Raw genomic sequence first — 14,348 nt, 5'->3', positions numbered from 1 at the left:
GTCAGGTCAGGGTCCCAGCAGGAAACAGTATGATCAAATTAGGATAACTGGAGGGCGATTTAACAAAGGGAATATTTACAAGGATGGGGTAGGTGTAAGGAGATAAGTAGGGACTGTGCAGCAGCAACTACAAGCTATTCCCACTCTAAGAGGGTGGAGTGGGAGGAGGGCTGGTTACAGGAATCCAAAAGGAGAGTATCATGAAGAGCCTGCCTTGAAATCTCAGGGAACTCAGTGGCGATCAGCCTGCTGAGGCACCTGACGTCACTGTTCCCTCCTTCTGTCAGGGCTCTCCATCCACCAAACCCAACGGGCGGCCAAAAGGCAAAGGTACCCATAATGCTGTGCCCATCAGTCAGGCTCCCTGAGACAGAACAGGGTGGAGAAAGGTGGAGAGTGGACCCACAGGACAAACAAAAACTCATATGGCACAAAATACGAGGCAAAGAAAACCACATGAAAGAAGCCATAAAACGTTTCTGAAGAACCCAAAAAGTTCAACAACAACAACAACAACAACAACAACAACAACAACAACAACATAGAAAGCCATGATCCATGATCCTAATAGGGAAGTCTCTATATTTTAATGTCAATTCTGCCTAAATTGTTCTATAGAATCCACGTAGGTACAACTATATTAATAATAAATATTACAAGGTTTGGGAGAGGAAATAACCAAGAACAAAAAACAAGAAAATTTAGAAGACACCAAATGAGAGAACACTCCCCTATTAGATATAAAAGCACATGATAATGCAATAGGTATCAACAGATAAATCCACGGAACAGAACAGAGTTTAAAAATAGACATAGGCATATAGAAACTTAATAAATGTAAAAGCAGCATTTTAAAATCAAAAGGGAACGAATGGATTATTCAGTAATAAATGCTTTGAAATAGCTGGCTGTGCACTGGGAAAAAATAAAATGGCATTTCCATTTGACACACACACACACACACGATATATGTAATAAAGTGCAAAGAAGAATGCTGGAAGGGATAAATGCATGACTACAGTAGTAATACTTAGAATATATTAATATATGGAATATATTAATATATGTATAGGTGGTGGAAAGTTATCTGAGTTTTTAGGGTGAGAATGTTTTCATGTAGTCTTTGTAATATATTAAATATTCTGAACTGCAAAAAAATGGAGAATTGCAAGTCCTCCAAGTGGGATAGAGGCAGATGACGATGATATCCATCAGAGAAAGGAGGCATTCACATTAAATAAGTAAAAGTACAACTCCAAAAGGGGCACTGTGGGCTAATTCATGATATAGCAAGGCACAATCAAAGAAATTTATATCCACTTCACAATTTACCATTTCATTTCTGATCACTGCAATACCAACTATTTGTTCTGCAACTTCAGCTACAAATGCCTGCAGCGGTGTTCCATCCTGAAAAGATAAGCATATATTTTAAGACCCTTAAAAATATGGCTATGAATGTTTTTGAAAGCAGGCAACAGTGGGTCTTAACCACGTTCACATAACAACAACAGAACAAACATCTATCAACACCTACTTTTGGCCAGGTAGTAAGTTAAATGCCTTCCCTATGTCCACCGGGTCCTCACACCAACCCTATGAGATATTATTATTATTATTATTATTATTATTATTATTTTTTTTTGAGATGGAGTTTTGCTCTTGTTGCCCAGGCTGGAGTGCAATGGCATGATCTCGGCTCACTGCAGCCTCCTGAGTTCAAGGAATTCTTGCGCCTCAGCCTCCCAAGCAACTGGGACTACAGGCGTGCCCCATCATGCTCAGCTAATTTTTGTATTTTTAGTAGAGACGAGGTTACACCATGTTGCCCAGGATGGTCTTGAACTCCTGGCCTCAAGGAATCCACCCACCTTGGGCTCCCAGAGTGCTAGGATTGCACGCGTGAGCCACCACACCTGGCCTCAGGGTTGAGACTTAATAAACTTAATAATTTTACTGCTTCATCAAGGATATTCCTTAGTGAAACTGGCTTTTCCTTTTCTTTCTCTTTAATTGACATACTTGTAGATTTACATGCAGTGTAAGAAATAAAACAGAAATTTCTTGTACACTTTGTTCAGTATCCCTTAATAATAACATTTTGCAAAACCATAGTCTAATACTACAAGCAGGAAACCAACATTGATACAATTGTGGGTGTGTGTGTGTGTGTGGTGTATGAAGTTTCACATGATTTCATCACCTCTATAGGTTTATGTATCCACCACTACAGTCAGAACATTGAACAGTTCTAATACCACAACATCCCTTGAGTTGCCCCCTCTGTCCCCACCATCCCCGCATCCTTAACCTCTGGCATCAGATAACCTGTTCTCCATTTCTAAAATCTTGTCACTTCAAAGTATCATACAAATGGAACGCTAGAGGATACAACCTGTAGGGGTTGGCTTTTTTCCCCACTCAGTATAATTCTCTGGAGATTTATCCAAGCCAAGGCATGTATCAAGAGTTCATTCCTTTCACTGCTGAGTAGTATTCCATGACATGATGTGCCACAGTGTGTTTAACCATTCATCTGTTGAAGGATATCTTTGCTGACAATAGCTGCTATGAACATTAGTGTAAACTCTTCATTTCTCTGGATCAAATGCCCACAAATGCAAATGTTAGGCCATAAGATAGTTGCAGTTTTAGTTTTTAAATAAACAGTCAATGCTGGGCACGGTGGCTCACGCCTGTAATCCCAGCACTTTGAGAGGCTGAGGCAGGCAGATCACCTGAGGCCAGGAGTTCGAGACCAGCCTGGCCAATATGGTGAAACCCCATCTCTACTAAAAATTCAAAAATTACAGGCAGGCACGTGTAATCCCAGCTACTCAGGAGGCTGAGGCAGGAGAATCCCTTGAACCCGGGAGGCGGAGGTTGCAGTGAGCCAAGATCGCGCCATTGCACTCCAGCCTGGGCAACAAGAGTGAGACTCTGTCTCAAAATAAACAAATAAATAAATAAAAATAAAAAAATAAACAGCCAAAATATTTTCCAGAGTGGCCGCACCATTCTACATTCCCACCAGCAACACTAGAGATCCAGTTTCCCCACATCCTTGCCAGCATTTAGCGGCTAGTGGCATCGCTATTTTGTTTTAGTCATTCTGATAGGTGTGCAGGGATATTCCACTGTGGTTTGCTCTTTCTGCAGTTACTGGGATGACGGTGAAGAACACCAGGACCACTAGGATGTTTGCTGACACTTCCATGACCTACTCTGAGGTGGCATTGGTTTCACCCAATGCCGTAAGTACATAAGTACAGATCATAAGTACATATGTACTTATGTGTCATAAGTACAGATCTCAACACAGTGGAAAAGGAATAAAACAGTTTTTACCTTGCAGACTCCCAGAAAATTCATGTTTCAGAGACCCCCAAGGTTCCTTAGACCATACTTTGAGAACCAGGACTTGACCTCATACCACTTAGAGGGCCAGGAGGGAAGGAGCAAAAAATGAAGAACCAAAAGAGTGCAAGACAAACCAAAGCAAAAACCATGTGCTGAAGGGAAGTTTTATTTCAATTTACTCTGATGCCTTTATAAATAGTAAACATTTGTGTATATGACATTATGTTTAGGTGTTTGGCGTCTCCCTCCTGATGACTTAAAAATTAACTAAAAGGTTTTTTTTCCAAAAGAGCAAATAACTGGAACTCCCTGAAAGACCTCAACAGTAGAATGAAGAAATAAATGGTGGTATATTCATGCCATGAAATACTTCATGCTATAATATGGATGACTCTTACAAACATTGCTGAGCAAAAGAAACTTGATATCAGAAAACAAACGGTATGATTCCATTTATGTAGAGTTCAAAAATAGGCATAGCCAATCTCTGATCTTAGAAGCAAGGTGGTATTAACTTAGGGAAAGGCCTGAGTAGAGGCATCAGGGGACTTCCAGCAGGCTGTGGTTAAGTCTGTTTCTTAAAACATGTGCTGGTTACATGGTGTATGCAAATTGTGAAATCCATCACACTGTTTATTGGTTATACCTCAATAATTTTTTTTTCAAAATAAAATGTATCAAAAAAGTGACTATGCACAATATTCTTTCATCTTTCCATGTGTAGTCAGATTAACTGTCATGGCCCTAAGACAGCAGTATTAATTTACAGACTGCCACAAGCCTGACTTTTGCCATAGCACATGCATGCATTACTACACTAGAAAGAGAACCCAACATTTATCATGCAGGATCTTTCCCAGCCCATGTAATCCTGGGGTATGCAGCCAGCTCAACAAAAGGGTCTGGTCAGACTCATCATCTCATAGGCTCAAATAGGGTCCCACTACCCTCAATCTGGTACCCAGTGCTGCTGAGGTGGGCACCATATACCCATGGATTCCTAAGCTACCCTTCCCTAACCATGGTCATACTGTATCTACCTATCCCAAAGACTAGGATCCATCTCATTTTGATATGATTGTTTGGATCAAGTCCAAATTTTCTATCTTCCTGAGAAGGATTTTGGGTATCTGATCCCTTTGGGGGATCCCCACTGAGAATGGTCTCACTTCCTCAAGCTCCAGTCTCCATAGTTTTCTCTTCTTGCTCCCATCTTCTAACTCTACCTCCACTCCCCCTGCCATAGGATTTTCCAACTCAGATCCAAGGAAGTTTCAGGGCTGAATCTACACGGGTCATCTTAGTGGTCCCATATCCTGAGGTCTGGTCACAATAGGTACTTACAGGGTCTTTGCGAGCCTTGTTGTAATGGTCTAAGTCCTCCAATATGCTTTTATTCAACATGAGGGTGCTGACAAGATTTTCCACACCAGGAGTATCCAAGAGAGTGGCGAATCTTATATTAATGGACCTGGGTAAGGAGAGGAATATATTTTTAAGTTAAAGTACTAAATATGTATTCCCCGCCAAATGGAGACAGAATTGTAACATATCACACTTATATAAAATAATATCCAGTAAAGTATGTTTATATAACACTGGGGTTTGAGTAATTATAAAAGTAACTCATTTCGTTATAGAAAACCTGAAACACAAAAAAGTGTGAAGAATAAGGTAAATATCACCGATAATGCCATTAACCAAAGACAACACAGAGATACTTTAAATACATTTAATTTAAAATAGCACTATGATTTATTTCATAAACAGAGTCAAAATCCTTCCAATTTTTAAATTATGTTACAAAGAAGTCACAGTGCACCAGGGCTGGCTTCATGAGTGTGGGACCCAGGGAGCAGCACAGTGCTGTGTGCTTTTTAGAGCCTCACACTCAGAGTTTATTGTTCTGAGGCCACCGTTCAAAAATTCTTACTAATTTTATCTTTGACTTCATGCTTTTAAGTGAAGTTAAGTGACACAATGGAGCATGTCAGGGGCCTTGGAGCCTCTGCTCACGTGTGCTCCCCACAGTCTCTCCATGATGGTTTTCTCCTACCTGCTCCCTGCCCCTGGCACCCTGGGCCCTAGACAGCCTCCCCATTCCTGCCTCATGACAGCTGCCTCCTCCTTCTGCCAGGGGTGACACTGGTTGCTTTGGCTGGGGGAAGCCCGTGTTCAGCCAACACCCAGTGGGGTTCCTGGACAAGGGTATAGAGAGGCTCATGAGTCAGCTACATGACACATGGAGTCTCTGGTCAGACCAAGGGGGTGGCTGTCCCCACCTTGGGCAGGCAGTGCCATGGCGTGTTCGGCTATCAACTCAGTGTGGACCTCCTACCCATCCCCCACCCAGGTGTTCAGTGCATCCTGGTGCAGAGGTTGCAAGCCCTTAGTTGGATGCCTGTTTGCCATGGGTTGGAGCTCATGGGAAGGAGAGACTGACTGCCCCACACCAGGCCAGAGCCTCACATTTTCATTTTGTAATGGGTCCCGTATATTATGTAGCTAGCCTTGCAGTGAATTCTCTGCAGTTACTAGGGTATTATTACTCAATGGGACAATGCCATTCCTCCTCGTGCTGATACAATAAAATATCCTAATCTATTTAACTTTTAACTGTAGGGAACATCTGTGCTTAAATTTTACTACATGCTTCCATATTATGAACAAAGTATCATATTTGCAAAGAACAATATCTATATCTATAATTAACTAATAAAAAGATGAACAATTAATACCATCTTAATAATGTTTATGAGCAATTTTAAGTGAAAGATAAGAACTTGGTTGTTATATGGCCACCTTACACCAAAATCTAGTTCAGTGGATTAAAGATGTAAATGTAACAAACAAGACCACAAAAGCACTAGAAAAATACTCAAGCGAATTAAAAACATATATCCACACAAAACCTGTACATGAATTTTCATAGCAGCATTATTCACAATAGCCCAAGAGAAAACAACCCAAATGCCCATCAATTGATGAACAGATAAACAGAGTATGATTGATACATACAACAGAACACTATTCGGCCATAAAAGAAAATAAAGTACTGACGCATACTCCAACATGCATGAACTTTAAAAACATTGTGTGAAGTGAGAGAAACCATATACAAAAGGCCACGTGTTGTGTAATTCCATTTATATGAAATGTCCAGAATAGGCAAATTTATGATGATAGAAAGTGGGTTAGTGATTGTTGGGGGCTGAGGGGAGAAGAGAATGGGAGTGACAGCTTCACAGGTACAGGGTGTCCTTTGGGTGATACAAATGTTTTAGAACCAGATAGACGTGGTAACTGCACAATGCTGTAACTCTACTACAAACCACTGAATTGTACACTTGAAGTGGACAAATTGTATGGCATGTGAACTACATCTCAATAAAGCTGTTACAAAAATATATGTAATGCCAAAATAATTGAAAGGAAAAGGGAATGGCAACTAATAGCAAAAAAAATAAGCTGGCATAGCTATATAAATATCAGATAAACCAGATCTTAAGGCAAAAATCATGAGAAAAAGGTCTTTATTTGATCATAAAAGTTCACTAGGAAGATATAACAATACCATATGTATAGGTCTCTAACAATAAAGCTCCAGGATACTGAAGTAAAAATGGACAGGGTTATGAGAAGAGTTTGAAATTCACCATCATATTGGTAGAGTTTATTATGCCTCTCTCAGAAACTGGTGTCAGACAACACATTTAAGATACTGTGGAAGATATGGATAAACTTGAGCTAAAGTACACTACATCCCCCAAATGAAAAAGACATGGCCATCTAAGAGTCGTCTCACTGTTTCCATTCCAAAGCCCTCCACCCAGCTGTCTTTCCTGTCTTAGGTAATGGCAACTCCATCCTTCCAGTGGTTCAGGCCCAGACCTTTGGCTTCATCTGTTTTCTTGCACACCTCTCTTTCAGCCTAACTTTGGGCTGGCTCTGCTTTCAAAACGCATCTAAGAATGGAACGACTTCCGAAGACCTCCAGTGCTAGTCCAGCCTCCACCACCTCTCTCCTGGGTTGCTGGAACAGCATTCTAGTGTCTCTCCACATTTCTGCCATTGTCCCTGACAAGCCATCCTCCACCAATTTGCCAGAGCAATGCTTATCAAATGTTAAGTCAGATCACAAGACTCTTATACTCAAATTCCCAGTAATAGAGGTGTTCTTAACCTCTTTTATGTGTATGGCCCCTCTCAGAATGTTTTTAAATGCATAAAGTAAGATACATAAGATTACAATATACGAGCTTCATTAAACAAACATGATTCAGCAGGGAGTCTAATAATTACCATAATTTTGCTACATTGACGAGCATAAGCTTGCACTCCCAGTAAAAGCCAAAGTTCTACAGTGGCTGAGAGCCCCCTCTCCAACTCTCCATGACCACAGCCTCTTTCCCCGTGCCCTCCCTCTGGGATTGCTGCTTGCTCTGACTCATCTCCAAATAGTTGGCTTCTTGGTTTCCCTGCTCTGCTGCACAGGCCACTGTGCTGTTCCTCAAACATGCCAGACATAGTCCCTCATCAGAGGTTCCCACTTGAGGAAGTTCCTGCCTCATCAGAAGGTCCTACTTCATCAGAAGTTCTTATGTCATCAGAAGTTCCTATCTCATCAGAAGGTCCTACCTTATCAGAATTCCCTACCTGAGGAAGTTCCTACCTCATCAGAAGTTCCTGCCTCATCAGAAGTTCTTACCTCATCAGAAGTTCCTACCTGAGGAAGTTCCTACCTCATCAGAAGTTACCTCATCAGAAGTTCCTACCTGTAATTCTCCTCCAGCAAATCTATGAGCCTGTTCCATCACCTCAACATTGAGTCTTTGCTGAAACTTCACCCTTTCAGTGATGCCCTCCCTGACCCTGACCCCCTATTTAAAATTTGGACCCTGACCTTCCATCCTCATTCCCTGTTCTATTTTTCTCCACAGCACTTCCTACTTTCTCTTTATTTTGTTTTTCAGTTTGTCTCCTCCCACTAGAATAAAACTTGACAAAGATGGCAGTGTTGGTCTATTTGCTCACTGCTGCCACCTCATGGCTAGAGCAATGCCTGGCACATGGTAGATGCTCAATAAACAGCTGTTAAGTGAACTAATCATGAAGCTTGAATGGAGATAGCCAGAGAGCTTCCCCATGCTTATTACATGCTTTTTTACATATAATAAATACTACAACTGAGTTATAAAGAGTGTTGTTGGATACTGGACTGGAAAGTGAGAGTAAGTGGACATCTTCCCCCAGCAAGGCTTGAAGCTCAGACCATATCATGGTCCACTTTAAAAGACCAGGGCTTTTTGTAGCCTACAGTGGTGCCCAATAAATGTTCAGTAGGACATGGGGCTATCTTCCTGCAAAGTAGCACAAAACTGCAAACATCGTTTCACCAGTCTGTCCATGGAAATCTACTGTTGATCAGGGGTCACAACCATTTTGCATTCATCTCTGCTATTCATATTCACCAAAGAGGAATATTTCAGAGCTTTCCTTTGTTCCTAGAATTTCAGGGGGAGGAACAGGCTATGGCTGTATGTTTGTGACCTCCTCTAAAATGACACTGTCCAGTACAAGAGCCTGTACACTTGAAATGTGGTACTTAGAATTAAGATGTGCTGTAAGAATAAAATATCCACTGAATTGTGGACTTGGTACGAAAAAGTAACATAAAGTATCTCATTTGTGCTTTTTAAATATTGATTACACACTGAAACAATATTTTGGACATAATGGGTTAAATAAGAAATAAATGTTACAATTAATTTCATCTACTTTTTGATTTTTAAATTAATGTGGCTATTAAAAAATCTAAAATTACACATGGCTCACAGTGTATTCCTACTGGATGGGGCTGCTCTCTATGTCTGTATTTGCCTCTGAGAACTATTTCCCAAAAGGTTTTTACTCAGCTCAAAAAGCCGAATGTAGGCTGGCTGGGTGAGGTGGCTCACACCTGTAATCCCAGCACTTTGGGAGGCCAAGGCAGGAGGATCACTTGAGACCAGGACTTCAAGACCAGCCCAGCTGACACGGTGAAACTCCATCTCTACTAAAAATACAAAAATTAGCCGTGCATGGTGGCTCATGCCTGTAATCCTAGCTACTTGGTTGACCAAGGCACTAGAATCACTTGAACCCAGAACCCAGGAGGCAGAGGTTGCAGTGAGTCAAAGTCGTGCCACTGCACTCCGGCCTGGGCAAAAGAGTGAGACTCTATCTAAAAAAAAAAAAAAGAAAAGAAAAGAAAAGAAAAAAAATCAGAAGGTAAGTCTTATTCCACATGTGACCTTTTTTTGGCAGGCTCTGAGGCAAGGTGGCTGTATATATACTATTCCTTCCACATTGGGTGCTGAGAACAGCAGCCTGTTTGTTTTTGCTTTAACTAGAATGAGATGTGGGGGACCTGAGGAGGAGGTGATCTAGCTCCTTCCTTTTCTGGGTAAAGGGTGGAAGAGGTGTGGATTCTTTACTTAGTGTGTTCTGATAGCCATGTGTAACTATGCACTTGTTCTTTGTGTCTTCACATCTCCTCCTGTTGCATTTTAAAGCATTTTCACAGTATGTGGTTTTGCCTAATAAAGCATTCTCATAGCAAACAAACAAACAAAAACGGGACACATACTTGTTGCTACAAGGGTATTTCCTTTACAAAGGAAATTGCTTTTAATTGCTTCTAATTGCTTCTACATAGAAATTGGCAGGAAAAAGCGAAAAATGAATAAATGTAAGAAATAAACTCAATTAAGACATATTTCCTTAAAATCAATGATTAAAATGGATTCATTAAGAATCATTCATTCACTCCATCACAAATATTTATTAAACATCTGCTGTGTGCCCCGTGTGTTCTGGGTGCTGGGGATACATCAGGGAACCAGACAGTCCACAATTTCTGCTCTCGTGAAGCTGAACTGCTATTGACTCCAGACCATATTTTGAGAAATAATTCTGAAATTCTTTAAAGTTTTAAATAAGGCACATGAGGTTAGAAGCGGACCAATCGTTATGGAGACCTTCATCTGTGTTTTTGCTAGAGAAAGCCCCTTGAAAAATACAATGACTTTAAGACAAAGTTGTAAGGATGCATACTATTTTATTCTCAACGAAAAACACTAACTAAAATCCTTAATTAAAATGACATGGATCTCAAAATATATATTATGTCATCCATACCAACAGAATACTGTTGTCAAATTATCAAGCAGCTATCTTTATTTCTTACCCTATTCTCAGATAAATCATAGAGATTTAGAGTATTCATTGAGGGTTTATAAAATGATACCAAGACCTTCTGTGGAATGAACTTTAAATCTGCTAAATAAATATCCAATAAAACAAAGTCTGCTCCAATGATTATGTACTGACTTAGGCCTGGCAGGACCTCATTGGATGCACCTAAATGTGGCCCTACTTTCATCTCTCTGCAAGTTTCCAATAGGAAGTTGCTTCTTTCATTTTAGTCATTCTTTCGTTTTAGCCATTATGGTGACTCCCATCTTTCAGTCCCATGGCCTATAGCCAGGAAGGAGAACATTCCCACCTCCCTCTACCTGTTCCACATATCACCTTGCCTGATCTTCCCAGAAGTGAATGTGTACTCAGTAACCAGAAGGGTTTAGTGTTCTTTTCCCAAGGGTGCAAGCATAGTTCTATGAATCAGTGAGGGAGATTAGCTATGTTTTTCATTACCCATCCACATGGCTTCTTCCATCCACAGAAAAAGCAAGGTCTCTGGAGGGCTTCCCAAGGCTTTACCTCCCCAGGTCACCTCTCTCTTATGCTTTCTCTCTCTGATGCACTTGAATGCCCGAATCTATTAGTCCTCAGGAAATGACACCTCTCCGTGAAGAAGTGATGAAGAAGTGATGAAGCCCCACCCAAACTGGCCCCTTCTTGAGTCCTCAGAGTCCTGCAGTCTGGGTCACCTGCTTCACAAGAGGTTTGCTTCTCCCTGTTTTTGGCTGACTTTGACCTCAAGGATCAGGGTTTCTAGTATTTAATCAGGTCACACACACAGTAAAGTAGAATATCATATATGAAAGTGGAAGGAAAAAGACCGGGATTTTCAACCCCAAATTGAGTGGATGAATTGTTTTAGACACAAGGTTATGTGTGTGTGTGTGGGTGTGGGTGTGTATACACACACATACACATAAAAGTTATATATATATACAAAAAGTTATATATATGTACATAAAAGTTATATATATACGTATATATACGTATATATATACATAATAAGTATATATACGTATATATATACGTAATAAGTATATATACATAAATATACGTAAAAGTTATATATATATAAAAATAACTTTTACATAAAGTTCGGGGGTACACGTGAAGGTTGGTTATATAGGTAAACTTGTGTCATTGGGGTTTGTTGTAGAGATTATTTATCACCCAGGTATTGAGCCTAGTATCCATTAATTATGTTTCCTGATCCTCTCCCTCCTCCCATCCTCCACCCTCTGATTTGCCCCAGTGTCTGTTGTTCCCCTCTATGTGTCCACGTGTTCTCATCATTTAGCTCCCACTTATAAGTGAGAACATGTGGTATTTGGTTTTCTGTTCCCGCATTAGTGTGCTAAGGATAATGGCCTCCAGCTCCATCCATGTTCCTGCAAAGGACAAGATCTCATTCTTTTTTATGGCTGCATAGTATTCCATGGTGTATCTGTACCACATTTTCTTTATCCACTTTACCACTGATGGGCATTTAGATTGATTCCATGTCTTTGCTATTGTGAATAGTGCTGCAATGAACATGTGGGGGTATGTGTCCTTAGAATGATTTATATTCCTTTGGATATATACTCAGTAGTGGGGTTGCTGGGTGGAATGTTATTTCTGTTTTTACGTCTTTGAGGAGTCGTCACACTGTCTTCCACAATGTTTGAACTAATTTACACTCCCACAAACAGAGTATAAGCATTCCTGTTTCTCTGCAACCTCGCCATCTGTTTTCTTTTTTACTTTTTTGTAATAGCCATTCTGACTGGTGTGAGATGGTATCTCTTTGTGGTTTTGATCTGCATTTCTCTAATGATTAGTGAGGTAGAGCTTTTTTTCTTATGATTGTTGGCTGCATGTATGTCTTCTTTTGAAAACTGTCTATTCACATTCTTTGCCCAGTTTTTTTTTTTCTTTTTGAGACGGAGTCTCACTCTGTTGCCCAGCCTGGAGTGCAGTGGCATGATCCTGGCTCACTGCAAGCTCCACCTTGCGGGTTCACGCCATTCTCCCGCCTCAGCCTCCTCAGTAGCTGGGACTACAGGTGCCCAGTTTTTAATGGGGTTGTTTTTTCCTTGTAAATTTGTTTAAGTTCCCTATAGATGCTGGATATTAGACCTTTGTCAGATGCATAGTTTGCAAAATTTTTCTTCCATTCTATAGGTTGTCTGTTCACTCTGTGGATAGTTTCCTTTGCTGTGCAGAAGCTCTTTAATTAGATACCATGTGTCAATTTTTTCTTTTGTTGTAATTGCTTTTGGCATCTTCATCATGACATCTTTGCCCATTCCTATGTCCAGAATGGTACTGCCTAGGTTGTCTTCCAGGGTTTTTATAGTTTTGTGTTTTACATTTAAGTCTTTAATCCTTGAGTTAACTTTTGTATATGGTGTAAGTAAGGTGTCCAGTTTCAGTATTCTGCATATGGCTACCCAGTTATCCCAGCACCATTTATTGAATAGGGAATCCTTTTTCCACTGCTTTGTCAGGTCTGTTGAAGACTGGATAGTTGTAGGTGTACAGGCTTATTTCTGGGTTCTCTATTCTCTTCCATTGGTCTATGTGTCTGTTTTTGTACCAGTACCATGCTGTTTTAGTTACTGTAGCCCTGCAGTATAGTTTGAAGTCAGGTAGGGTGATGCCTCCAGCTTTGTCCTTTTTGCTTAGGATTGCCTTTGCTATTCTGGCTCTTTTTTGGGTCCATATGGATATTAAAATAGTTTTTTCTAGTTCTGTGAAGAATGTCAATAGTAGTTTAATAGGAATAGTATTGAATCTATAAATTGCTTTGGGCAGTATGGTCATTTTAATGATATTGATTCTTTCTATCCATGACCATGGAATGTTTTTCATTTGTTTGGGTCGTCTCTGATTTGTTTGAGCAGTGTTTTGTAGTTCTCCTTGTAGAGATCTTTCATCTCTCATTGGTTAGGTGTATTCCTAGGTATATTATTTATTTTTTGTGGCAATTGTGAATGGCATTGCGCTCTTGATTTGACTCTAGGCTTGACTGTGGTTGGTGTATAGGAATATTAGTAATTTTTGCACATTGATTTTGTAAGCTGAGACTTTGCTGAAGTTGTTTCTCAGCTTAAGGAGCTTTGGGGCAGAAACTATGAGATCTTCAAGATATGGGATCATGTCATCTGCAAACAGGAATAGTTTGACTTCCTCCCTTCCTATCTGGATGCCCTTTATGTCTTGCAGAAAATAGAGAAGTTTTTTAATACCAGTAAATAAAAATGAAATAACAGGGAAAAGAAAAAGCGATCTGAGTCTTTCTGAATTCCAAAGAAGTGATCTTTGTAATAGAATCATGAAACAATTTGATAGCCATTAGTATTTCAGTTTAAATAAAAAATAAAGAAAGAAAGAAAATAAAACCCACAAAATTAAAAATGAAGTTTCTATTGGGTTCTGTTCAAGGAGGCTGATTAAAAGCAGAAGGGGCCAAGGGCTGATGATGTTAAAACACTCTCCACAATAACACGGGCCTGAAATAGGTACAATGGTAATTTTCTGTGTGAGCCACCCACAGAAAAGCAAAGAAAACAGAAATGGTGAGGGGGGGGGAATTGCTTAAAGGACAACTAGCTAAATGCATTTTATTTACTGAGCCAAGTTGATGGCTGTATGATCTAACTCAGCAGTAAATATTTACTTATAAAAAAATAATTCCTAGCTCAATAAATATTGGTTAGCCCAACACATCTGAAACGTTTCCCCACATTTAAAATGTCAAATTT

General features: G+C 40.0%; 1 protein-coding gene across 16 annotated transcripts in view; it reads right to left on the bottom strand.

The window, feature by feature from the left end:
• CFAP61 (cilia and flagella associated protein 61) overlaps positions 1–14,348 on the bottom strand; it is a 306,901-nt gene that overhangs the window by 166,766 nt on the left and 125,787 nt on the right. For 13 of the 16 annotated variants that reach the window (XR_010132305.1, XR_010132306.1, XM_063702312.1 and 10 more), the window contains 2 exons: positions 4,705–4,831; positions 1,333–1,410 (listed from right to left, as the gene is read on the bottom strand). Coding sequence is in view for 14 of the 16 variants with exons in the window: in XM_063702312.1 (XP_063558382.1) it covers positions 1,333–1,410; positions 4,705–4,831 (205 nt within the window). In the remaining 2 variants the exon portion in view is untranslated. The remainder of the gene's footprint in view (positions 1–1,332; positions 1,411–4,704; positions 4,832–14,348) is intronic. The other 3 variants (XM_063702314.1, XM_063702316.1, XM_063702317.1) reach the window with 1 other exon arrangement.

Source organism: Gorilla gorilla, chromosome 21 (genome assembly GCF_029281585.2).
Source record: "Gorilla gorilla gorilla isolate KB3781 chromosome 21, NHGRI_mGorGor1-v2.1_pri, whole genome shotgun sequence".
Lineage (NCBI taxonomy): Eukaryota > Metazoa > Chordata > Mammalia > Primates > Hominidae > Gorilla > Gorilla gorilla.
Note: the sequence above shows the minus strand (reverse complement) of the source record. Positions and strands in the feature narration are given on the sequence as shown.